Source organism: Thermobia domestica, chromosome 7 (assembly GCF_964235325.1).
Source record: "Thermobia domestica chromosome 7, izTheDome1.hap1.1, whole genome shotgun sequence".
In the NCBI taxonomy this organism is placed as follows: Eukaryota; Metazoa; Arthropoda; class Insecta; order Zygentoma; family Lepismatidae; genus Thermobia; species Thermobia domestica.
The window spans coordinates 264,954,033-264,981,984 of record NC_137460.1 but is presented as its reverse complement, the minus strand read 5'-3'; the positions used below and the strand labels follow the sequence as shown (position 1 = coordinate 264,981,984).

Genomic DNA, 27,952 nt, shown 5'->3' with positions numbered 1-27,952 from the left:
TCAACAATGATGACTCGAAGCTGCGTAAATCTTCTAACACACTGCAGATATCGGCGGTATCCTTTTGGAATAGTAAATTTATTTTCTCAAACTCACTTAGTACCGGCATCATGAATGTTAAATATAATTTATTCCCGACATCAGAATACATAGCAGATAACTCCCTAGCATAATATCTATCACAGTTAGAATAAACTATATTAAAATGCAACTGCAAAGCATCGCACTGATGTAGGATTCTCTTTACACAGTTGCTTCTTGCTAGCCACCGTGTAGAAGAAAGAGGAAGAATTTTCAAGGATTCCTCCCCATCGTTTATCAATTTATATAGTTCCATATAGGAATCATTACGCAAAGCAGATCTGTGAAACCAGTTATATGTTTCTCTGAGCAAATAACCTATATTTCCAGGTAATTCCTCTGATGCGTGTGAACACGATAAATGAAGAGAATGGCAGATGCACTTTATTAATATTATATTTGGATTTTCCTTTTTTATGTGTGTGTAAAGAGAATTATTATTACCGCACAGATTAGATGCACCATCAGTTGCAATAGAAAAGCATTGCTGAATATTTATATCAATAGCGGCCCAAGTAACCAAAATGGCTGGGCCAACGTTAAAATATGGTTGCGTTGATTTTTGGTGACAAAAGCAACGTTGGTCCAGTGTTGTTTACGCCGTTATTTGCTACCAACCAAGTCCCAGTGTTGGCCCAACATCATTTTACGTTGAAATAATTGTTGAATTCAACCAACCTTTTTGCAACCGTGGGCCATTGTTGATTTTAGGTGTATTTTTTATTTATATATAATATATATTAATGGAAAGTAAAACAAATATTAAAACAGAAGAAAACACAATTACGTAATTTAGATGATATTTTTCATGTTGAAATTACCAGATTTTCACGTCTAGTTCATACTGTGGACGGTAGGAGGCAGGAGTGATTCCTACCCAGAGTGCATCAGGCGAACCGGCAGACGTCAGCCCAGCGTAGTGTATATACGCAGGGGCGGATCCAGAATATGATCAAGGGAGGGGCTAAACCATATTTTGCCGTTTTATCCAATGTAAAGCAGGATTGAAGCCCATTTTATCCAGTGTATACCTCGGCGTCAAGGGGGGGCTATAGCCCCTATAGCCCTCCCCTTGGATCCGCCACTGTATATACGAACAATGCGCCGAGCAGTGGATTCCGTTTGCTGGATTTCGGTAAGTTTTCATGCAATTTTATAATTATTTCATGTCATTGTAGATATGTTCAGTAGCATGCCTAACTTATATATAATAAGTGGTTGTAGTTCAATACGCAATTAAAACTTTCGGTGTACATAAAATCCCGTGTTGTGCTCGCTAGGATCATAAACAAAGCGGCAGGTAATTCTATTGATATATGATTTCCCATAATAGGTGTACGTAAATTTAAAAACGGGTAGAGCAATGTGGGAAGCGTTGTGTTAGCTGGTCCTCCATCCTCATGGGTTCGTTAAATTTATGTGAGTTTGTTTCAGAAGTAGTAAAATAAACACACATGGTGTCAGTAAAACTTTACCGTGAGCTGCACACGATATACGCCGTTAACGCGATTGTACCAAGTAATTTCGGAACAGGTTTGATTTTTTGAGTACGGTATCTTAAAAAAAAATGCGATAATAGGTCAGATTAGCTCCTGTCGCACATCGTCTGCTATGGTGCAAATCATCGTTATTTCATTGCTAGTGATGTGCATAGTGCTAAAAAGGGTGGCATGCAGTGGGTGTATATATGAGTACAAGGGCACACCTAATTTCGGCAATGTGTCCTTGCCCGCAAAAGACAGCGTAGCTATTGTGCAAATTATCGTTATTTCGTTGCTAGCAACGTCCACAGTTAAAAAAGGAGATAGTGTGTGAAGTTTTGAGTGCAAGGTCACATTGCCAAAAACGTTTATGTGCCCTTGTACTCAAACACACACCCTCTTCATCACCCTTTTTAGCATTGTGGACATTACTACCAACAAAATAACGATGATTTGTACCATATCAATGCTGTATGACGGAATGAGCAAACCCAAAGAACAAACCTTAAAAAGCCTGGGGGAGGTACCCCCGTGTTACGAGCGCGCTATACACAGTATCGCTACTCCCAAATAGCGCTATTTGGTTATAAATTATGTCCACAACCGTGCAAGCATCAGTAACTACCTATTTGGTGTTAGTTTACATTAGCCTCTTCTCACCCTTGTACAACGCTAGCTGGCGTGAGGCTTTTCAGGTGATTGGAGTTTACAGTTAAAATGATCTACCTTTATTTGATTACCACCTTAAGTTCATGAAAACAGAAAAAGAGACCATGATAGTTAGCTCTGTTGAATTCCTATTCGGGAGATCATGAGTTCGATTCCTACGGCCGACGATCCTAACCGGGTTTTCCAGAGTTTCTCTGTCCTAGCAGGCAAATGGTGAGATGGTACCTGACAAATAGCACTGGTCGGCCCCTTTTTGTAATTAATGTGGTAATGTATCTAGTGTAAAATGGCATTAAGGCATATCTCGTGTTCGTTAAATTAATTAAATCAGGTGGTATGATTTTTCATTATATTTCTTCCTAACCACCTATTACACTAATGGACTCACATATTTAGACCCTATTATAGCCTCTATCTCGTTTAAATGTGTAAATAAAGTTCAGGTATGCAGAAAAATATCAACGCCCCTGTTTCGTCCTCAACAAAAAGTTCAATCAGCGTTCCCACTGATCTGGGAAATTCTCGCAATTTGAAGTACGGATTTATATTTCTCAAACCGTTTTTACAGCGTTATTTTCCTACAGCAGTTTTTTTTTTTAAATAATTATTCGTCTTGCGACGAGACACACGTTTCATATTTCCACTTTAAATTAGATGTAACGGCATTTTAACGCCGAGTACACATGTACATATACAACTGTACTTGTATAATCAACTTCCGCTCGGAAAAATAGAACTTTTAAAAAAAAAGTACTGGAATTGGGCAAATGTCGGAAAAGTCGGGGAATTCGCGGTCGACAAATCAAATAACTGGGAACGCTGACTATTATATACACTGATATTTTAATTATCGTCTGATTTTCATTAAATATCGAAGTTTGGAATTTAAAATTATATATATATATATATATATATATATATATATATATATATATATATATATAGATAGATAGATAGATAGATAGATAGATAGATAGATAGATAGATAGATATAAACAAAGCAATAAATATATATATGAACATGTAAAGACGTATTTTTGTACTTTTCAGTGTATACATTTCTAATTTTTGGTGCAAATCCGGGGTCTAGTTATCACAACCTTGAAGTGATTGTCTAAATATGTCATTATTAGATCAGTCCGTTTGAGCAATTGAAGTTGTAGCACCTGGCGATTAGATATATGATGCGGCTCGTGCCATATTATGATAGGTTTAATAGCACTAGTTTGGCCATCACTGGGATAGATGTATTTTTTCAGTTTGGTTAGGTTTTGAAGCAAGATCCCGGTTTGAACTCTTTCCTTCGAACTGATGATAAATTGATCGAAAGTGATTTCAGATTTACTGGAATAATAATGACAATCATTAACGTATTTGATTGTTTCAGTGTATTAAATAGGTTCCAGATCAACACCTTTAAAGAGGAAAATGGAATTGTCATATCATGTTGTTGAGTTTAAAGAAGACAGTGGCGGAGGTTTTGGGATCGTACATGAGTCTTGGCTGACTCCCAGGAAAAGAGAGACGTATTGGCCACCTCGCACGTTAATGTTTAAATATAATAAACTCTTAGCGGAGAATAGTACGCCTACGGAAGTTTGGCCTCTACACACCATAAAGAGGTTTTTTCATCACACAGGTTTGTTCTCATTATCATTGTCAGCGATATGGAATAACAAAATGTAGATGTTATTGAAAAAAAATTGTTAGTTTGTTTAATGAGATAATATTAACGCGATAATCTTAGTAGCTGATCTTGTGTCGAGTCGGCCCTATGCCCTTCTTTTGTGCCCGAAGTTTAATGTTCATTTGATATTCAAATTTGTAGAGAATGAAACGTAATAGCCCATTACCGGGTTCTGTTCGTGCGTGTTTGCTTTCTTTATTATTGAAAGAGTTTTATTGTTAAATGTATAAGGAGGCATTTCATACGAATTCACCAGAGGCATGTTGCTTCATAGTCACCGATTTGGCTGATATTTATTTTACTGAAAGCTAGTGTTATATAGGTAAGAGAAATACAATATGAAATTATTCTAACAGATACTGCAGAAAACACAGGGTGTTCAAAGAGTGATGAATCTTCCCAAATTGGTCGTTTCTAAAACACACCCAAGAACAGGAAAAGAAGCACATCTCAAAAGCTATATTTGGACAATTATATAATGATTGTGGTTTTATTTGAAAGCGAAAAAACTTCCAGTTTTACGTCCCATGCTTATGCCGGATAGGCTAAAGGAGACGGTATATTTGAAAGCGAATGATATGTGTAAACTAAAAATGGAGTTTTTGCATGTCAATTATTTTTTGTATAATGCTGAAGATTTTTCTCGGATTTTTGGGATTGGCTTACACAGATCATTCGCTTTCAGATAAAACCCAAATCATTATAACTGTCCAAACGGTTTTTGAGATATGCTTCTCTTCCTTTTCTTAGGTGTGTTTCAGAGACGACCAATTTGGGAAGATTCATCACTTTCTTGAACACCCTGTATTTTCTGCAGTATCTGTAAGAATAATTTCATATTGCATGTCTTTTACCTATATAACACTAGCTTTCAGTAATATAAATATCAGCCAAATCTGTGACTATGAAGCAACATGCCTCTGGTGAATTCGTATGGAATGCCTCCTATACATTTAACAATAAAACTCTTTCAATACTCTGTGATTACTATAGATATTCAAGGTATAAGTGAAGTGATTTCCACGAAGTAGGAAAAAGTCGTAACTGATACAATTGTTTAAAGTGTTATGGAGTTGAAGTCTCTTGCTGGATGGAAAAGTGAATGTATATTGATTCAGCTAATACTTAGAGTAAAAGCATATTCCTATAAGTCACATTAAATAGGCTACTTTTCGTTTTTAATTAGTTTCCAGTCGAGTGTAATAGGGAATTATACCCGTTTCAATTAATCGTTTTGCGTTCAAATTCGTTTAGTCAGGATGAGCGAACAAAATGCAGATATAACAAGTCTCATCGAGTTGTCTCCTTGTATGTCTTGGAAACTTACGTTAGTGTGTGTTTCTTCTTTATGTTATATATATGAATTGTTGCTTTCTTTGTTTTTTTTTTTTTTTTTTTTGTTTTGTTTTTGCACTTTTCCTTTCTATCGAAGTTTCTGGTCTCCCGTTTCAAAACGTCCACGACTTTCTGTAGCCGTAAACTCTGTTTGAAAAGTGTCAATGTTCTTCCTCGTGAACAAAGCCTTAAATTCACAATTGCAAAGGAATACTCGAAAAATGAATCCGAATAACATTTTTACATATTTATCGCGAGGTCTACTGTTAAAATAACCTTCATACTAGTTAGATTTGAGCACAGTTGCAGACAGGGTGCAGTTTCCTGCCGTTTGTGATCAAATATTCAATTTTGACAATAAGGCTTTCCTTTTTTTACCTGTGCAGCGTGACTGATTTGTGGAGTTGGAAGTGCATTGGAAGGGCATCTAAAATGTACCAAGGTCTATCCCCGGTCCTGTCACATAGTTTTCACTGTTTAAAATAAATATCTGCACCATACAGAGTATTGGCACAAAAGAAAGACCAAAGCAATGCTATTTAAAAAAACGCACACCCTTACGTAACAACTCAGTGCGTCTGAGGAAGGTCTTGTTACAAATTGCATCTTGTCAAGTAAGGTTTTTTTGGGAATAAATAAAATTGCTTTCGTCATATATGTTTGCTTTTAGTGAATAATATTCCAAAGTGGTATACAAGTTCACTCAAAGTCGTTCCATGCAGAGTCCACACTTTATTATTGTTAAAATTGAGTTTGTTTCCCTATATGCATACATTGACGAAACGAATCTTCGTGTCATTTCAAACTGCGATAACGTAGATACAACTATAGAAAAGCAGAGTGGAACTGAAATTTAAAGCTGCTGAAATTGTAAACATTATTCATTGTATGCAATAGGTATATTCCTGAAGAAATCTGCCTATTGGCAGAGACCCTCATGTCTGAAATTCCGGAAAATTTCTAGGCAGTTTCTTTGATCACATCCGGACACAAAAACTTTGCTTCTGAACGACATAGCTGCCACAATTTTGAAACGGGTTAAAACCAAACTTGGCTCAAAAGTCGGTTTGTAAAATATTTCAGATAATATAATTAGTATACTTATACTTTGTGTCCAACTCTTTTAATCCGGATAAGTTCATTAGCCAGAATGATCGGATGGCAAATTTTAAAATGGTGGGCATTCAAAAAAAACTAATTTCCACGATTATTACCCAAACAGAACCAAATTTGGCTGGGGTGTTTGTAATATGTGAGTTGACCAAGATAATCACAATGATCCATCAAAAAAGTCCAAAATAGTTGGCATTTAATTGTCTAAAAAAACATGAGTGTCGCAATTACGAACGTTTCGGAACCAAATTTTGCCCAAAAATTGATAGTTGCAGTACAATATGTTGGTTGAGTGTGAAACTTAGAATAATTCTTTAAAAAAAAATGGCTGCCACGTGTACTTGTTAGAACTGATTGGGACCAAAGTTCGTACAAAACATTAGATATTTACGATATCTGAGTTGAATGTGAAAATTGGCATGATTCAACAAACTGCTTTGAAAGTAGAGGTCATTTGAAATGTTGAAAGAATATACCTGTTCTTTGCGGCCCTGTTCCAAAAAGCGTATTTTTTAATGTATGACGGTGAATATGATCTTAATATTTTGAATAATCTGCGAAAGTTTTCATTTCAGTTTATTTTTTTATTTATTTTTTTTCTCAGCAGAAGTTACAGAAGGTCGACCAAGTTCAGATGGAAATACATCACCTGACAATCGGCTGTTAGAAGGCGGAACATCAAGAATCATTTCGAACTCGACCTATCCACAGTCGTCCACAGTTTCGGAATGCTCGTGCAGTAAGTTACTTTGATTGATTTTAATATTGCATTTTTGCCAAAATTTTATTTTTTTCATGTTGTTTACATAATATTAAAATTTCGAGTTACACGTTCGTTTTAACCATCGCAGCTATGCAACGCGGGACCGAATGAATAACTTTGGATTCCAACCACCCTCAGAACTTTAATGAAGTAACAGTTCATGAAGTGACAGATTTGTTCCCACGTTTCTACACCATTTTATTTTGCCTGAACAGAAGCTGAATTACAAAGCATTCCCATTATTCATGGCAATGAAATTGCAATTATGTACCCACGCCTCCAAAAGAGCATATCCATCTTATTCTGCATATGATCTAATATCAGACAACCAACCATGAGTGAATGATATGAGGTTTAAGAATTACAAAGGCTTTAGAAGATATTTTGTAATTCTGAAACCCTGAAACCGCCCACTATGGTTTGTTGTCTAATATTAAAGAATGTGCAGAATAAAGATGCATTTGCTCTTCTGGAAGTCTGGGTACAAACTCAAATATATTGGCTGGCACAATGACACGCTGGTGACTCCATGTAAATAGTCCGTTTCCTTTAATCTTAATTTAGTTTTCCCTGAGTTTCTTTTGCTTCATGCCTGATGAAAAACGTAGCTCTGTTCGAAAAATCCCTTCTAAAGTTTTAATTGTTAAAAGTAGTTGTAGTACATGCCAGTTCAGGCAAATTAACACGTATATACATTAGGTAGGCATTTTCGTGTTTTCTTTTCAGCTTGATCTGAATATAGACTCACCTAGTTGGTAGGTATTACAAGAATGTAATACTGTAATTAAAACAAAGAGACATACTTGATAAGTATACAAACAATGGAGGATAATAAAAATCACTTAAATATCTGGAGAAATAAAACTTCCCGTAGTTGTTATTTTTTCTTCTACTTTCGACTTTTAGAGAATAGTCGTGTAGTGCAAAGTAACGGAGTACAATTTTAACATATATGAATACTATACTATATGTTATTTTACATTAAATATTTACAATGTTAAAATATATGTTATTAACTTCTCAGTACCTTTGTTTAACAAAACATTTTCTGGGGTTGGACGTAGGGCCAACATATTCACATGATTTTGGACGTAACTTAATGTCAAGGGTTTCAGTAAAAATCAAGTATTTACCAGAGGCGGCTCCTGGTTAATTAAATAGGTGAGGCACAGAGAAGGTGAGGTCGTAGTGTTAAGTGCAGGGCCGCAACTACAGGGAGCAGGCCCCCCTAAACTTTTCGTAGCCTTTCCAGACCTCAATACAAAATGCTATTATTAATACAAAAAACAATTTGTAGGAGAATTTTTAATGACTTGCCCCCCCATCCCAACTTATTCATGACCCCCCAAAGCTCTGAGGCTGGTTGCAGGCTTGGTTAGGTGGCGGTGAATTGGCTCTTCACCCCCTGTTGCAGGATTTCCCCCCGATTTTTCCCCGCTGCTAGTAATGTTGTGACATTCTTGTTATATTCTAATTTTCTTTGCTTTTCATGCTCATTTATCTGTTCTAAGATGGTTGCAGCTTGTTTGCTTATGTGTTTTAAACCAATAAAATTATTGATGTGCTCTTTCGATTTAGAATGTTTTTCTAAGCTCCGCGCCAAGTTCTTTAAATCAAAATAGCCTTCAGAACACCATACATTTTTCTTCACACTTAAAAGCAAGCACGGCCAACAAAACAATCTACCAATTACAGTACTACCGCATAGCCACTTATGAATGTCATACCAAGATTTCTTAAAAGTTCTAGCTTTCTTACCGTCTACCTGGATCAATGATAAATCAGGAGTAGGGTGTCCATTGTTAAGAATAGCCCGTTGAGCCACTTCACTTCGCCTAGAAAATGATATGTTTAACAACGAAACTATCACATCACAAGAACCAATGTCTTCCATCATGTACACATTAATTCAGCACAAGATCAATGTCCTAAACACTGTTCCAAACTCACAAAAAGTACCCTACACCCACAATGTCGCTCGAAAACAACTCACTGTCCTAAACTCAGGAAAAACACTACACGCGTAAACTTGTTACAAACGCACATTGCCACTCGCTTGAAAACAAGATAAAACATGCAGAAAACCATGATGTTACACCCGCTATCCGTCGATTTTCGCGCTCTTACTACAAAAATGTGTTTCACAGTATTGCTATAACTATTATAGTTTTTTTTTTTTTTTGCTTCTGCCATCAGCATTTTTAGCATATTTACTAGAAATTAAGTGTAAACTACTATATATTTTGAAACCATATATTAAAAATTCCCTTTAAAGGAAATATACTTCCTCAGTAAAACGTTCTAGAAGTTTAAATGTTCATATGAAGGAAATAGCAAATGTAATTCATTACTTCTTTATAATCAAGCTTACGTTTAAATTTATTCAATTTGCTACACTGCATACCCTTGTCTGGGCAACAACGGAGAGTATAACAAGTGTCCCTCTCTGGTTCAAGCATGCGCAGTGCGTGTCAGCGGCACATTTTCAACAGGCCTCCCTTGAAACACAGAACATTGGAGTAATTCCGAACCCAAGATTTTCCCCCTTAGGTTACCCCTCTCCCCTTTCAAACTGCAAGAGGGATGTTTTCGTTGCAACTGCTTCGCTGTTGAGGAGGCTCAATCTGTTTCAGGCCGCACTACAGGATTGGAATTTTTAAAACTAAAATTATCATGCCAAAGAATATAAATTTTCTCTTTTGCATTTAATTTCTCTTAAATTCTGTAATATTTTATAAACATTTTCTGCACTTGAGTAAATGAATTTTAAGAAGTCTGTTTGCTGTTATACATTAAATAATTTGAAATAAGTTTTATTTCAAAAACTACACAGTAATATTGAGTTAATTTGGAATTTATTGGATATAGTTCATTTACTTTTGCTCAAGAATATAGGTGAGGCCAGGCATCACATGCCTCACCTGACGAACCGCTAGTGGTATTTACCAAGATGTGAGTGAGAGTAAATTAAAAATTACTTATTTCTTTTGTACTTCAGGTTTATTTTATTTATTTACTATCTCTTTTTCTTTTTATTTTAAAATACAGCAACCCTAGATATACTTAGGTCACTTATTCCCAATTTAAACAGCAAATGGTGTGTTTATGGTATTCTGGCGCTTCGGCCTACCGTCCCTTCCCACCGCCTATCTTTTCTAACAAGTATTTTCTTTCATCCAAAAATTCATACACGTCATGCTTAAACACAACAAGAACATAATATTTGAGAGTAATTATTACAAAAATTTGAGTAATAATTTTCTCCCATTTTGTTTTCATTCTAGGTTTTACAGTAGTTGCAAGACACCTTGCAGAAATGAAAAATATGCTAATAGATTTAAGCAATGATGTTTGTTTACTGAAGGACCAATTAAAAACGGCAAATTCTACATCGCCTGCAAAAGTGAACTTACCGGAAAACTGCACAATTCCATGTACATCAGTAGTTGACGTGTTAAACTTAGAAGAATGGCTTCAAGTACGTGATAATGCAACGACGCTGGTAAGCTTGTGTTCTAAATAATAGTATATTTGCATTTTTACGCTAATTTTGTTTCCGTGCATCAATATTTAAAAATTGAATTAAGGAGACAAATTAAATATCATTCAAGCTGTCTACTTTAATGAACATCTTGCCAATTTTAGATACTTTGTTCATTCCGGAATATCGTAAATTGTTTATGTAGGAAGATATTTCTAGTTTTTCCTTGGGAGGGGGGGGGAGGCTCACAGAATCCAGAGTCAAAATTTATTTTTGGATTTTAGGCAACTGTGGATGAACACAGGGGAAGGAAAGGGCGTGTTAGATATTGGGAAGAAGTCGTAATAAGACCTACTCATGTAAGGTAACAGTGCAGTAGGCAGAAACAGACCTGCAACTAAACTGCCCGTCATTTTTATCTTACACCCTTCCTTGTCCCGTGTTAACCCAAAGTTGATTAAAAAGAAGGAATAAATATCGAATGTGGATTCTTCAAGGGATCGTACCGGCGAAAGGAGCCCCCACCAATGAAAAGAGGCCAATTCAGTACGTTTGAAATACTGAAGAGGACTTCATTTAATTAATTAGTAGAGTGAATTTAAGAATAAGTTAAAGTGAATCGGGGACTGGGTGGAAGGATACCTAAAAGATTTGAAACCAAGGGGATAGGGCCTTAAGTTTCTTTTATTAAAATAAAATCCCATTAGAATAACGGAGAATTTGGCAAATTAAAAATAATACCTAGAGATGAATTTAACGTGTAAACGTGTCTAGGAGTTTAACCTTTCGTTGTGCTACGTTCATGAATTGTTCAATTAAGTTTACCGAACCCCATTATTTATTGTTTACGCGTCTTAAAAACACGTCAACTTTCAAATTTCGTCCAAGGCAATACATTTTAATTTTTAACATCCTTCTTTAAAAACACTGAAGTACCAAATTGTGTAAACTCGTACCCACAAAGTAGTTCACACTATTGTAGTTTATTTGTGGCAGCCCTGCTTCTAAACAATTATACGTTCAGATAATAAAGATGGGTTAGAAACTTTTTTTTTAAAAAAAACGAAATCAATGGTCCACTTAACGAAGAACAAACCCTGGTAATATTTAACCGGATGGAATGCCTAGAGGAGGCTTTTTCCTTCATATTCAAAACTCTATCACGCACACGTATTCATGATTCAAAATATTCAACATGAAGCACACCGTCGTCTCTTACGTTACAACTTCGACCTTAAGTACAACGGCGATGTGTGTGTGAAATGTTCTTTGAGCACTCCCTGTTCATAGGTAGTTCCCACAAAGTATTAGAGCTTTAGAGCAGTTGCCAATGGGCAATCCCGTGTGTCAAACTATTCTAAACATGGGAGATCAACCGATTCGTGTGCTGTGTGCTTTCAAATTCAATGAATGTGTCGTACATCATCATGATTGTATCTGTACGCAAGAATGGGATCGAAATCATCCTTTATTCATCTCTGAACAGTTATTCTCCGTGAATAATGTTTTATCTTTTCAAAAATACGGAGTTATTTGCTTACTAAACAGTTCATTCTGAAAAATTGCATCTTAGTTACCGACTAAACACCTCCAAACAGTAACTAGATTACTTGGGCTTTCAAGCGACGGCTGAACCGTCGCATTCCTTAAATGATGTCTTTGCAACAAAAATTGGACTTTTAAACAATCCTCATCCTAGTCAGTGCGTAAGTAATGTTATAGAAATCCACCCTTAGATGTTAAATAGTTATTGCAATTGACGTGAGGCCATTGGTCTGTAGACCCACTAGTGGTATATTGTGATTGCTTGACTTACAACGTGAAGGAAGTGTTTCATTTCTTTTCTTATTTTTATAATTGTGTTTCAGGAAACGTACCTTGGCACTTTTGGTGGGAGAAATCTTGGCCACGTCGTGAGAAACATATTAAGAAGAGTTTTTACTGACGAAGTAGCTGTCTTGTACAATTGGACTGGGAAATGTAAAAAGAGATCCCTGGAGAAGTTGACCATTTCAAGAATAATAATAGGTAGGATATTACCTTATCTCGATACTTATCGTAAATTTGATGCAGTGGCACTAGTCGACGCCTTTCATTTCACTGAAGGAAATTCAATGTTACTACTATGTAAGGAGCAGAGGTTGATGAAATATATTTGAATTATTTCATGTTAAAAGGGCATATCTGCAAAATCAATGAAGCTCATTTTCGCATTTCATCACCCACTTCTAGCCTGGGCCGCCAGAAGGAACAAGAGTAGCGAGACCTGCCTTCATTGGTGGGAGTTCTGTACATTTTCAATAATTTTCTTCAATGCGGAAGAGAGCAATGTTGCAAAATGAGAACTGACAGTTGTATTGTATTTGGAGATGGTAGATTCGGTTTGGGGATATTCACGTAGCCCTATGCGATATTTACTGTACAGAAGATTGTGTGTAAGCAAACCTGGTGTAAAAGGAAATGTGTTTTCAAGTAGAAGCGGGCAGATGATATATTCGACTTAACAAATTTTAAAAAAGAAAAGGTTAATAGCGTTCTCGACGCCGAAATTAAATTGCCGCAAATTTTAAACGTTTCCCTAAATATTTCATAAACTTATAAAGAGGAGAAAAAATGCAAGTTGTTGTTCTTTTAACAATGTGATTTTCCAAATGATAGCGTAGTTACAACTCCTCTGAATGTTTTGGTTATGTAAAAACCCACACAGCAATGAAATATTTTCAAAACGTTTCTAAAACGTGCCATCATTTTCCTTGAGAAAATGTATCCTACTTCCCTTAAGGAAATATATTCCATATGTTGTTGAAAACATTTTCCACATAATACTGAAAACATTCTTTGAATATACTCAAAAACGTTGTAGAAATATTTTATACGCCGTTAGAAAAGATTTCCAAAAAATGTTTCCTGTACGAATTCCAAACATTACTGAAAATGTATTTGGAACGTTTTATACAATGTTAACGGAATGGTTTTTAAAATGTTACTCATGGAATATTTTAAAATTATTTACTGGTAACACAGACAATATTTTCCTACATATGCCAAAATATATTTAGTGAATATTTTTTGTACATCTCAGAAAATATTTAGAGAATAGTTTCTGTGCATGACAAAATATTTAGGGGATATTTTCTGTACATGACAAAATATTTACAGAATATTTTCTGTACATGATAGAACCCGAAGCCCATAGGCCAACCCGGTTATTATTGCAGACACGGAAACAAGGTAAGATATAGAAGGAAATTTTTAAAATGCAGCAAGTTTTGTATTTATATACCGGTATTATACCGCTAATATATTGGGCGGTATATTAGTATACCGCCCAATAGTAACGAGAAGTACAACGCTGCCACTGTTGGATAACACTGAATGAAAGAAAGTGTGGTTTGAAATTATTTTGACCAAAGGGAACGGAAAGACACAATGAAAAATATAGTGCAAGACCCAATTTCACGTCCTTCGTATCTGCTCTTCCTCCCCCCCCCCAACACCGTGGTTGCTACGCCACTGGCGTAGATATTGCATTTGAATGTTTATTCTTCACTGTGTCTCCTTTCAATTCTTCTCGGTGTAGCTAATTTTAAACTACACATTATTTCATTCGTGTAGCCCAACATGATGTATGGTAACGCATTTTATTTATTGAGCGGTACACTAGTACATAAACAAAAGTCTTGGTGGAATTTAAAAGTGTCCTTACATATCTTACCTTGTTTTCATATCTGCAATAGTAACCGAGTTGGCCTATGGGCTCCAGCCTTTTGCGTCATTGTGTATATATAATGGCTTCTTGCTGGGAACAAATAGTGGGTCGAAAACAAGGCGGCCAGACTGTGACATAGCAGCTGGAAGAAAGCATAATATTCTTCTGTCCAATTTTACCTGCTTAGACGCCTTTGCCTCACTCTGTCTTCATGACGAAAAACCATTGCGGCCCACAGACTCAGACAAGAAAAAAATAAATATATAAATAAATAAAAATCAAATAAACATTAATAATAATAATAATAATAATAATAATAATAATAATAATAATAATAATAATAATAATAATAAAAAAGTGTAAATTGTAACTACAATAATGTTAGCTTGTTCTCATAATTTTAAGCATTATTTTTTACTAAAAATCTTATTTATAGAAATGGTTTCTGGGTGTTCCACTGCTGCTACTGGTATGTGGCCACGCCGTGCATATATGTTGGGCTGTCTTATGTGACTTACGAGATTCAAACTGGATATTAGTGTGTTCACAATCGTCGCCTGCCAGTTTTGAAAGCGGCTGTATTGGATCCATTAAAAAAAAAACGAAAAGGATTGAGGATTAGACATCCAATTCAAGAAACAATTGTTGGCAATCCTTTTCCTATCTTAAAAATAATAAATTCAATATAGCCGCTTTGAAAACTGGAACGCGATGATTGTGAAGACTAATTTGCAGTCTGAACCTCACAATATGACATAAGACACCCCAACATACATACAAAGCGTGGCCACATACCAGTAGTAGCAGTGGAACACCCAGAAACATTCTGTGCATAAATAAGATTTTGAGGAGAAAAAAATATGAGAGCAAGCTAATATTATGTAGTTATAATTTACACTGTCCACTATAATAAATATACATATGTATCAGTTTATATCGGTTAGTAGTTTAATAAAAATATAAATATACACTATTCTGGCTTTATTTATTTAAATTCTCTTCAGCAGAATCTTCATGCTGCTCGTATTATTTGTTTCTATACATTAAGAACCATCTTCTCAAACATCAGAAATTCACATTTTAACTTCTAAAAACTTGTTCTAGGAAATTATGTCACTGACACGCTAATTCAATAAAAATCAACAACAACAATATTTATGTGTGTTGCTAAAAATATGTTCCACAAATCTACGGCGCATGGGGAATAAATCTTTTCACGAAATGTCACTTTCTTGCTACTTTCAAGAAATATCACATTACTGAATAACCAGAGATACTCATTTGCTTCTGTATAATCTCACTTTTGATTACCACAACTAACTCTAATTTCGACGCTGGGAATTGTCCCTTCAAGTTCTGTGGAACTGCAGCTGAATTCTTAACGGATTTTCTTGTTCGTCTCTGTATGGCATGTTGAAGCCAAATCCCAATAATCCACGCGATCTCATCGTTAGTTACGTTTCTCTCGTGTTGCAGTTTCTGAAAATAAAAATAATAGGTAGTGTTTAATAACATAATAACAGCAGGGAATGATTAGAGATCAATTATTACATCTTAAACTTATAAAAATATTTAAAATGTTTGTGTAGGACCTACAGCAGGTTGTGAAGACAATAATGTGTTACAAAAGTAACATCCTGAAGAAAGTGTAAAGGGCAAGGAAGACAAGAGCTAAAGCTGAAACTGACATACCTCAGACTGTAGCTTAATTACGGACGTTGTAACATGTTGAAGTTGTCGCACATTTATTTTTAAAAAGAATAGCATCTTATAAATATTAAAGCTAATATTAAACATAATAATAATTTGAAAACATGTGGCAGCATTTGAGTTGATGAACTAGCGTCTCATTCCGAAGGCTCCGATCTCAAATCTGGGCCCGATCATTCTTTTTCCCTCAGTCGCACAAGATGAATGCCGAGATGGTTACTAAGGCTTTGATGACCGCTACCTTGCTCGATTTCTTGGCCACGGAGCAGGCCATACATATTACTTTGCCTTATACAAATGAATAATTTTGATAATGTAGGAATTAATCATGAAATGCTCAAGAAAACTACCAACATGACAGAACAATTCAGTAAAAAGATGAAATATATTTTATACATATTCAGCTCTCTCTTCCACGGGCACTTAAATGTAACGTGTCACTTGAGGACAGGAAAATTGCACATTTTGCTAAAATAAGGATTTCCAAAGCCTTTTAAATGTTATAACAGCGGTTGCAGTATATGCTTTTGGGAAGTAAAGTTCACTGGAAGATGGTTCTGAGAAGTATTCATGGCACAATAGTAATTATTTAAAGCGAAGAAAATAAAAAGGGCACCAGATTTTTTTTATATACAATATTTTAAACATAGTGTATCCCTCTTCAAATGACAACTTCTATATTTTGTTTTCCACTCTGAAAATGAGATTAAAGAACAGTAGGGAGAGTTTCTTACCTATTATTGTGTTAGTGGTTAACGAGGAAAGCTCTTTCCTTTTGCAACGTGCCAACTAAATTGCTCAGCTATTGCACTTGTCTTTTTCATGATGTTTCTTGTGATGGCTTCTAAGCTGTGACGGTGGTTTTCTTAGACCTGTAATGAAATACACATTAAGCACTCAAGTAATAGTAATGGAAATTTAGAGCATACAACTGATGCCCTTAAACAAATTACATTGATTTTAGATGACAGTCTCACTGAGTCAGTTGCAATTGGCGCATCCTCAAAAATTAATATTTGCACTGACGTTTTATTTTTCCAATAAAAGAAAGTTAAATACTACTTTTCAAGCAGTTGTACAGGGTTGGCAAAAACCATGGTTTTTATTGAAAAAAAAAAGTTTTTTTTTCCTAAAATAACTTACTCTTTGTATTTATATTAGATATGGACAGAAATTAATTTGTTTCGTCTTGGTGTTATTATGCAACAACAAGGTTATGCTGAAAGGGAATCCAAACCGCTTCTCGGCTTACATCCAAGAGAAATTGTCCATGTCGACACGAAACCGGGACTAATTGGTCACAAGTGAGATTGTCGACTCACTCACGAAGGATTCCTGATAAAAATACGTTACACTGATCTTTACATAGGCCTAGTTGTTAATATAATTGTCAAAAGTTATTTCAGAAGGACAAAAAGATAAGGAGTTACAGAAGTAAAAACATTATACAGAATTACATATAAATCAGGAAACTCCCGCCTTAGCCATTGGGAAAATTCTATTATTAGTTTAAATGTATTTGTACGTAAAATCTTAAGGTCAACGTATCATATTAAATGACAAGTTTATTATGTAGATAACATTCAACAAAATTAAAACAAAGTCGAATCCAAGCTGATGTTGGAAGCTACGTAGGCAGTTGATACATTTTGTCAATTTCTATCAATATATTTAAGCAACCTTAGCTTCTTTATAAAACAACAGACATTCAGGCAAGTAGAAATATAGAATTTGGTTTCGTTTCGTATGTTTAGGCTTAACATCCTTATGAAATACCAAAGTTATCACGGAGAAGACTTTCGCTTAAAGGGACACCGAATCGCTACTTGGTTTACACTTGAAAGATGGGTTGTGGTTCGACCGAGAATTGAACACGGGACCCCTTGATTAAAAGATGAAAAGTAGATAAACATAATACATATGGTGTGATAAGTGGAGACCACATCATGAAGTTCACACGATTTAAAGCATTTTTCGTTCTATTTTTCTTTTTTGGCTTAAACCTGTTTTTTTGAAAAAAAAACAGCTGTTTAAACCAGCCAACCCTGCCGTTGTAAATTAGAAATTAATGAAAGCAACGTATCTATAAAAAAAATATTACGAAATCTACAGGAAGACGAGGAATAATTTAACAGTTTCAGAATATATACGGTGGTTATAAAGTCAATACCTATTTTTAATCTAGATTATCCTAGAAACTGGCATCAGCTTGGCTCGCGTGTGATACTGTTAACATTTTAGAAGTTGTGGAAAATGCGGGTGCATACGTTGAAATGTAACTTAATAACCAAATGGTGCACTTTAATAATGTATTCGATGAAAATAAAACTGTGATAAGTTGTTTAGTTTTAGAAATATCCATTGTTACAAATAAGAACTGACTTTACACCCACGCTGTATTCAGGAAGTAGTAATGCAGAAAACAAACTATTCGCGAACATGGATGAGAGATACTTTCTAGCATGCATTGTTTAACAAGTCACGTATTTCCAAATTACTTCCAAAGCAAAGCCTACACGAAGTTGTTCTATCAGAATTCATAAATATCAAATTCTGCGGAGAATTGTAGGTACTATAACGTCAGCAACCTATATTAATACACTAGTTTAGCATTGTTCACAAATTGAAAATATTATGTATAACTCAAGAAGCAGGTATTGTACATGGAAATTAAGATGAAATGAAACATTTAGTTTAACGTCCCACGTTTATGCATCCAGGGTGAGAAGACGCTGATGATGAGAAATGAATGAAATAGTGGAATAAAGTAAGTGGGAGGAAACGGGACAGCTCCGAGAAAACACACGCACACGGTTTGTCTACCACAAAGCCCGCTTGACGTTAGCTGGGATCGAACCAAGGACCCTATGCAGCAGAGATGAACTACGTTCTTTCTAAACGTTTCAACTAGTTCTAAACGTACTCGCTTCACTGTCGGACCAACAATTGAGCCTCTTTCACTCTAATATACGGAATTTTCAAGAACTCTCAGACACGTGTCTACTAACTTTTACCACCCATCTCCCTTAGGCTTATAGACATAATCGTGGGACGTTAAACTGGAAGATTTCATTTTTATTTCATTTCATATTTTTTAACACCTCCATTGCCGTCAGCACCCTTCTTCTTCCCTTCTTTTTTTGAAAAAGCCCAACACACCTGAACCCATATGGGGTTTTTCGGGTTTGTTTTTTCTTCGGGTTTAATTGAGTTTTTTTTTAATTTTCCAATGGCTTTAGGGTAAAAGTGTTAAAATGTGATTTATATTCAAAGATTATGATTGTCACAACTTGCAACAATTTTATATTCACTGCTGTTTTGAAAAATGACTGTCGCCAAAATATATACAGACCGCCAAAATATATACAGTTAATTTAGAGTGTCTTGTGCTTCTATTCTGAAAATTTCAACTTGAAAAACTGAAAATTGCGCCGTGGATACCCGCTATTTTGAAATTTTAGGTTGGTATGCCGCCAAAATCTGAACATGAGAAATTTAGTTTGTCTCGTACTTGTACCCTGAAAACTTAAACTTAAAAGACGGAAAGTGGTACCCTGTTGTACGTGTGGTACATGCAGACGAACGAACAAATATAGAACGAATCAGCCTAATACCCTTACTGACATTCGCCAAATATATGAATTGAAAATTAATATATTAATTTAATTTAAACAAATCAATCTAGAAATCATGATTTATAAAACAAAAGTTTCAAAATGTCTTAATTAAAATTAAATATTTTCTAGCGTAAAATAAATGGTTCTATTGTTGAAGTTCACTGCCGAAAACATAAACAAGCGGTAGTTGGCCAGTACTCCAAATTATATGCCAGTAGCAAGGCTAACTCTATAAAAATTGTTGCGTGAGTACCGCAGGATTCTGAAACGTGTAGTTTTGGAGAGTGCACATCTCAGTTTTTAATTGAAGTCTCGACACGACTACGGTAGGTCCCATAGTTTTGGCGCTATAGACCTTTAAAGTTCATCTTTTCATATTTTCGGCAGCCTACAAGTCCGAAAGGAAGCAATTGTGCACCCAGGTTTGTCTATACTTTTTGTCTTATCTTGGTGTCAGGAATCATCTCAAAAACGTTGTCGGTGTTGTTTTGAAACACCCTGTATAATTCAATTTCATAAAGTAAATGTTTCAATTGTCTTAAATGAAACTAAATATCTTACAGCGTAAAATAAACAGATTTATTAGGGACGCGGTGGCTCAGTGATAGAGCGTTCACCTCCGGTGCTTGGGGTCCCTGGTTCGATTCCAGCTCGCGCCGTGTCGACTTCTTGGTGGATAAACACCTTTCCCGTGAGTTATCTCGGATTCTTCCGTTTCCTCCCACTTGGTTCATTCCATTTCATTCATTTCTCATAATCACGGTCTCCTTTAGCCTAACAGGCATAATCGTGGGACGTAAAACTGAAAGAGTTCATTTCATTTTTTCAAATAGTTTTATTGTTGAAGTACCGGTATTCAGTTTCGATGCTTTGTGCGTTTAATTGCGGGAATTTCCCGAGCACTTCTTCCGCGACGAAGGTTTATTATTATTTTCCGAAAATGCAAGTGTTCTTTACTGTACATCGAAACTTCCAGTAGTACAAAGTTTGAATTCAGCACTTGAAATAGTAAGCGTTACGCACTCTTCGAAACTCCGAGCACTAAGATTCTTAAATTTGACACGAATTTTTACACTATTGCTGCTGTTGATTCTACAGAAAGCTTAATTGAAAAGTAGCAACAAATAACTAAACTAAACTGTTGTTGGAAAACCAAACTCTACTGAAGAATACCAGTGTTACCATCAAAGATAATAAAAAATAATACTAATAGTTTTATCAATACACTACTATTTACTAGTACTACCAGCACCTATGACACTAAACACATCAGATGTATGAGGGATAATGTCCTTCGGCGTCGCGAAGTAAGCGAGCACACTATTCACGGAAAGTATTTTCTAAAATATAAAATTGCATATTTTACTTCATATTGGATAAGCACATTCCATAAATGAATTTGTTCTATAATTATCTCAATCTAAGGTACGGCTTTTTTTAAATGCATTCAGTGCATTAAGAACTTCATAAAGGCCTTACTTTGGATGTTGTATACCTTAACGTGAAAGCACCTAATGTGCCCAAGGAAAGTCCAAAATTTGATAATAATCACTTCCAACGTGATCACGTTAATCGCACCAATAATATACTAAAGAAAATCTCAAAAACTCAGATGGGTCCAACCCGAAAAAACCCGGTGTTTTTTCCGGGCTGGGCCAACTTGGGCAAACCTTGAATACAATACAATACAAGAATAATTGTAATTTTTCGGCAAATCTAGTCTGATGGCCCCCTTGAATTTTATATACGCTAGGTTAAATATTTACATTCGCCTGCCGCAAATCACTTAAGAGACAATAACAAAATCAGCGAAAGAATTATAATTTTTCAACAAATATTTCGAGCGGCACGCCAATAGTAAACCTGCACGCAGAATTAGGCAATACTCGAGCAGGCTGTTTTACCAAATTTTGACGCATTTCTTGCACCTTTCGGTTTCTTTTTGCAGAACATGGACTAAATGAAAAATCCTTAAGTTTAACGTCCCGCCGCTTAGGCTAAAGAAGACGGTTATAATGAGAAATGAAGAAAGTGGGGGAAAACGGGATAACCCCGAGAAAACCCACTACCACGTTTGTTCACTACAAAGTCGACACCGCGCGAGCTGGCAACGAACCAGGGACCCCAAGCACCGGAGGTGAACGCTCTACCACTAAGCAACCGTGCTCCCCTATGCACTAAATGAGGAGCTCTAAAAGAAAAAGCGAAACAACTTGTGCTAGGTGGCCAGTAAAAAGTAAGAACGCTATTTAACCGAGTCAGGGCAGAAGCACAGCAGGGTGCCCGAGCGACAGCGTAGGAAGCAGGCACATCAGCGACAGGGGGGTGGGGGGTACGCATAAAAAAGTACGGATGGTCATTTACAATATTTGTAATTATTCGTATCTTCAAAAACACTTAATTTCTATCCTTAAAAAAAACCTTTCACAGCTAATACACTTTCTTTCTCACCTTTACGACTGAAAATAGTGTATGTAGGGCTATTGCCGCTGTTCTGAATTTTTCTTCGTGAATACATCTTTTCCACACTTTGCGCAGTTGATTTTACGCGCTTCACCATACCATGACTCTGCAGAAACTTTATAATCCTTCTCTCTTTATTACACATTTCTTTATATATAAAAAAATCACATTACTGCCATCGCAGATGTTCACAGCTGACGTATGAACCGGAAATTCCCGCCGCTTACTCCTACCCTGTGCAATGACAGAAATAACTTACATTCACACTCTTATTCCTTCACGAAAAATACTTCACATTTTACCTATAAATTTTGTTCTCGGTGTAAACGTCTGCTCGAATGATCCCCACAATTTTTATAACCCAGTGGTGTATTTAAGGGGGCCTTCCGGGTTTAAGCCCATTGAAATTGTATTAAAGTAAATAAATTATCTTCCAGAATTTTTTTCATCTCCAGGAACAAAGTTAGCCAAGCGCCTGTCCCCTAAAAAGAAATCGTGAATACGTCATTAAAATGGTAATATACGCGCCATTATCCCGTGATCAAAATAGAAGAGTACGTGCCTGCTCCCTTCGGAAGCACCCCCTTGGGCACCCGCCTTCACCCTCCATGACTCGGTTAGATGGTATTCGCGCTTTTTAGTAGCCCGCTAACACAGATTGATTTCTATTTTTGTACTGTACTTCTTATCCACTTATCAGAACTCAGTATAAATACGCAAATCGTAAAGGAATTGTAAATTCTGACGGTCCCCTTGAATTTTATCTATGCCAAGTGAAAAATTTATACTTGGCGAAAATCATTGAATACACAACAAGAAAGAAAGTGGCGAAAGAATTATATCTCACTAAGTATTTCGAGCAGTGTTTCTTCCAGACCTGTTTTTGGGAGGGCAGTGCCCCCCGGAGCATTCAAAACAGTACGTTTATAATAATAACTAGAATAGTATTAGCAATGCCCCGGGAACATTACTTCTGAAAGAAACACAGATTTCGAGTGGCACGCCAGAAGTATAACTACACGCAGAATTATTGTAACCTGTCATTAAAATGGTAATATACGCCTGGTAACTCTTTACTTTGGGCAAGACAGTAATATTATGAAGTACAAATCCCCGAGCGAGCGTTAGCGAGTGAAGGCGGGTTAGAGCCCCGCAGGGCACGTTGTTTTCTGTCTTTCCTTCTTGAGAACTGTAACTAACTGCAGGAACAGGTTCAGATGAATTGTTTATTGCCACTTCCTTGCCTGAAGCAAAGTCTTGCCCACATCCTTTCCCTTTGGAAAGCATCCACTCGCTCCTGCTGTCCTCCACATTTGTCCTGCTCTGATTCAGATAGTATTGTTGCGGGAAGGTTCTAGAACACAGATTCCCATATATGTTAATAGATTTTTTCTCTGTACCAAAGTAAAATATTTAATTCACATAGTATTGCCGAGCGAGCGTTAGCAAGTGAAAGCGGGTTAGAGCCCCGCAGGGTACGTTGATTTCTGTCTATATTACAGATAAATGGGAAGAGAGACCTGTGTTCTAGAGCCCTGCCTATTGGTGCTTTTTAGTGGCCACGTAGTACAGGCTGATTTGTATGTTTTGTACTATAGCTTTTACGTGATATATCCGGCCCCGTATATATATACGCAAATCATAAAATAATAACTGTAATTTTTCGACAATTACTTCTGACGCTCCCTTTGAATTTTATCCATGCCATGTGACGTATTTCAAATCGCCTATCGAAAATCACTTAGGAGACAATAAAAAGAAAATTATTAAACATTTTTCAGCAATTATTTCGAATGGTGAACCAAAAGAAACCTGCACGGTATTTTATGTTTAAACATACAAAAATGGAAATCTAGCCTCCCACATGAATTTACTAATTTGTAAACAAATTTCTCATAACTTTTACAGACAATAAAGCTAAATTATTTTATGTAATCGTTCTACTTACCGACTTTTCTTGTAAGCTCTTGCGTTGTTACAACTTCTTCTTCTTGTTGTTGCTTTCCTGCCCCGGCTTTTACCTTTGAACAGTTTATAAACTGATGATTTTGACGGTATTGGTGCACTTTATACGGTCCACTAAGATAAACTGATCGTGTAAATATGTTCACAACTTCACAGGGACAGATCAACATTCAAATTCAACATATCGCGCAAGGAATGCTGGTACTTTTGAGAAACAAAGACGGTTGATGTAGCGATGCTATTTTGCGATCGCAAATAAATGCCTGTGCGATGCCACCAGGATATTGTAAATTTCAAATTTTTAACAAATATTTATTTGATGCTGCTATAGTTAGTATAATGATTGGTAATAATGCTACTACGATACACTTGTGAGAGAATTTATTCAACATTCGATAAAATATTCTGGAAATAATTCTGAAATATTGCATGAAAATATTTTATTTAAGTTACAGGACAAGGTAACAAAAACATTTCCATACAAAATTAATAGGCGTTTTAAAAATATTTCTGAAAAATATTTCTCATATTACGAACGAATTTATTTTTAAAATATTCGATATATTTTAAAAATTATATTTCATATGTTTCCTTGTAAGAACAGAAAAGATTGCATATGACATGTTGGAAAATATTTTATTCTGTTCACAGGCCTATTCTGTTTTCTTTATCATGTAGGCCCTATGTAAAACATTTTTAGTGTTACTTCGAAAACATTTTCTCTTTCAACTAGAGGTAAAAAGTGCAGGGGGACGCCGCCCCCCACCTGGAAAAAATATGTACGACGTCTCCCCAGTTCCTAAAAAAAATACAATGGTCAAAGATAGTCAGGGGCAACGGCGTGACGTCATCCGCTACCTACCGTCCCCCCACCTTTTCAGATCCAATTTTACCACTGCTCTCAACATTGAAAACATATTACATTACATTCAACACAATATTTCTATTACAATTTGTGAAAATTTTCCTTATATTATTTTCCTACTAACGTTCTAAAAATGCACATCCTGTCAGTGGCGTATTTAAGATTTTGTTTCGTGGAGGGAATTTTTGCTAACTTTATTCCTGGAAATGTGAAAATTGTACAGGATATTTCATTTACTTTAATATAGTAAAACAAGTTCCGGTGGGGCTAAGCCCGGAAAGCTTATTTAACGCCACTGCTTCCTGTACTTCATTAAATGTTCTCCAAACACATTTTAAAAAATATTTCCGGCAAATATTTGGGATACTTCTCAGATCTAACAAGGAATGTTTTCTCCAGTAACGGAAGAGTATATTCTGAAAACAATGTAAAAATGTTTCTATAATAGACCTATATCAGAAAATGTTGTTCACTAAAGACACAAAATATTTTCCAAAACAGAATGGAAAACATTTTTCTATTCATTTTTAATGTTTTCTTTTATCTGCTTTAAAGTTTTATATTCAAAATTTGATAAAATATTCTGGAAATAATACTAAAATATCATACGAAAATGTTTCATTTAAGTTAAAGAAGATGATTACCAAAATACTTTTGTAAAAATTAAGTAAACCTTTTTAAAACATTTCTGAAAAATATTTCTTATATTACGAAAGATTTTTTTAAATATTCTAAATGTTTTTCATAATATATATTTAATACGTTTTCTCGTAAAAAATAGAAAATATTGCAAATAACGTGTTAGAAAACATTTTTTTAAATATGTGGAGTATATTTCGTTTCATTGTTTTCCGTATCACATATAGAAAACATTTTTAGTATCATTTCAAAAATATTTCCCTTCTCAACAGTGAAAATATATTAAATTAGATCCAAAACAATATTTCTAATATATTTTGTGAATATTTTTCTGGATTTACTTTCCGGCAAGCATTCTCAAAATGTACTCCAGGTAATTTCTGAAATGTTTTACAAACATTTTTGGGAAAGTATTTTCGGGAAATATTCGGAATACATTGGAGAAACCAGCATGGAAATGTACAGAAAAGGAAAATCTTTTGGAAACCAAGGAAAATATTTTCTTTTGATTGAAGAAATTTTCCTTGCTGTGTGGGAAGCGAGGAATGAGTTGTTTTTCCGCGTTAAAAAGTTTATTTCCTAACTTTCAAACAACGGAAAATATTCAGAGAAGTTTTAACTACGCTATCATTTGTAAAATCATGCGTGCAATTTAATTTCGGCGTCGAGAGCCCTCTTAAAACCCACCACTTAAAAGAAAGAAAAAAACTCGATGACCTATCATCAATTTTTATGTTGTAAAGAATTAAAACTTGATACAGAGTTTGGGAATAAAAATTAACTGTTATCAACGTTGAACGTAGTTAACTTTTTTTTTTGACACGAATTTCCTCCAGTTTGCCAATATCTCAGAAGAAAGCATAGCAGTGATTCTTGCAGTTGTTTACGTAGACTGTGACTTATCTCTAGTATTCGTGCATAGCTTACACAATGTTCTGACTTAAAGTGTTGTGAAATTTCCTTCATGATTTTTACCCATTTTTATTTTTTGACCTCTCTTCTTTACTTAATTACAACCAAATATTATGATTTGAGGCCGTTAAAATTACTATTTCTATGTGGTGAGTGCTCAGATTTTATTTCATTGTGTAGAATCGTAATTTTTTAAAATCAACTATCATTAAGACAATGGTTTTATTTTCAGTCACGCCAGTCTGTTACATAGAACATTGTGGTAAGTTTGCGTGTTCATATTTCAAGTGTTTTCGAACCGTTACTGAAGTACGGATAATAAAGAATTGATGTAATCTATTGGTTCTATTTGTAGTATATCTAGTATTGTTCTGTTGACTTCACAAATTATTTTCATTTCAGGGGCTGTGCGTCTTAATGGAATAGCCAGGAAAGCAACAGACCAGGAAATAAAAAAGAAAGGATTCAGAACTGGTTCCGCTGGGGAAGAGATAGAAATGGAGGAAGGGAACGAAGGCGTACGTCATCCAATTTCCAAGAGACACAGGAGGAGACTAATCGAGAAGGAGGAATAGACCATTCTTGAGGCATTGCGTCTATCTGGGAAACAGGTTGCAGGATGTTCTACGAATTTTGTGAACTTTCACTCAGGTACAAGTGTTGCTAGTAATGTAAATATTTACAGTCCTTGTATAACAAGCGCTGATCTGAACTTTAGGCTTAGCACCAGAATTAATGACGTTGCAAAATGATTCTTTCTGTATGTTAAAAAAAAGCTTTTGTTTTCGTTGTGAAATCATGACTAAGGCTTCTTACTTCGATGAGACACGTTTGGTTTTGGAGCTATACAGCTACTGTCTGTTTTTCAGAATCTGGTTTTAACGGTATTCCAAGAGAGAAAAAATTGTGAGCAGAGAAGACCACTGAATTCTTTTAGAAAGGTCGCTAAAAATGAGTGTCCCAAACTTCACGCAAGAATTAATTTTGACATAAAATACATATTTATACTTAAAACTTGATTGTATTTATTTATTTATTCATTCATTCATAAACTATACAGTATACGGTTATGCATGGAACAACACATCGGGTAAATACACTGTTGAAATTTTCCATGACCATTTTAAATGAATTTGGCTGACTTTCGTTCATATACGTTCATTTTCCTTGAAGTACTACGATTGTTGGCATTCCAAGGCGTTAATTCGATTTTCTGAACTACAAATGCAACGATTTTGTTGATTAACAAAGCCCTCAAAGTGTAATCGGCGATAAGGCTCATTTTCAGCTCAAGTCAAAATGTAACAAGTACTTTTGTGTGAATTTTGGGACACTTTCGTATCAAGCATACAGGAGACATATTTTGATCCAAGCCTGTACTACAGTATTAACTAGGGATGGGAAATTTCGGAAATTTTACTTTCTAGATTCCGGAAAATAAAATAGAAAATTTCGAATGTCG

General features: G+C 35.4%; 1 protein-coding gene across 1 annotated transcript; it reads left to right on the top strand.

The window, feature by feature from the left end:
• Positions 1–782: 782 nt before the first annotated feature.
• Positions 783–27,065, top strand: LOC145689703 (uncharacterized). The gene is made up of 6 exons (XM_081763900.1): positions 783–1,216; positions 3,619–3,870; positions 6,971–7,105; positions 10,414–10,631; positions 12,479–12,638; positions 26,893–27,065. The coding sequence occupies exons 2-6, from the start codon at positions 3,660–3,662 to the stop codon at positions 27,063–27,065; spliced, it is 897 nt and encodes a 298-aa protein (XP_081620026.1). The 5' UTR covers positions 783–1,216; positions 3,619–3,659.
• The last annotated feature ends 887 nt before the right edge of the window (positions 27,066–27,952 follow it).

Bases quoted from the DNA above. Each gene is read 5' to 3' on its own strand.
- LOC145689703 (XM_081763900.1), top strand. From the start codon at position 3,660: ATGGAATTGTCATATCATGTTGTTGAGTTTAAAGAAGACAGTGGCGGA. The intron at 3,871-6,970 runs GTTTGTTCTCAT...TTTTTTTCTCAG, and splicing joins GAGGTTTTTTCATCACACAG to CAGAAGTTACAGAAGGTCGA. The intron at 10,632-12,478 runs GTAAGCTTGTGT...ATTGTGTTTCAG, and splicing joins GTGATAATGCAACGACGCTG to GAAACGTACCTTGGCACTTT.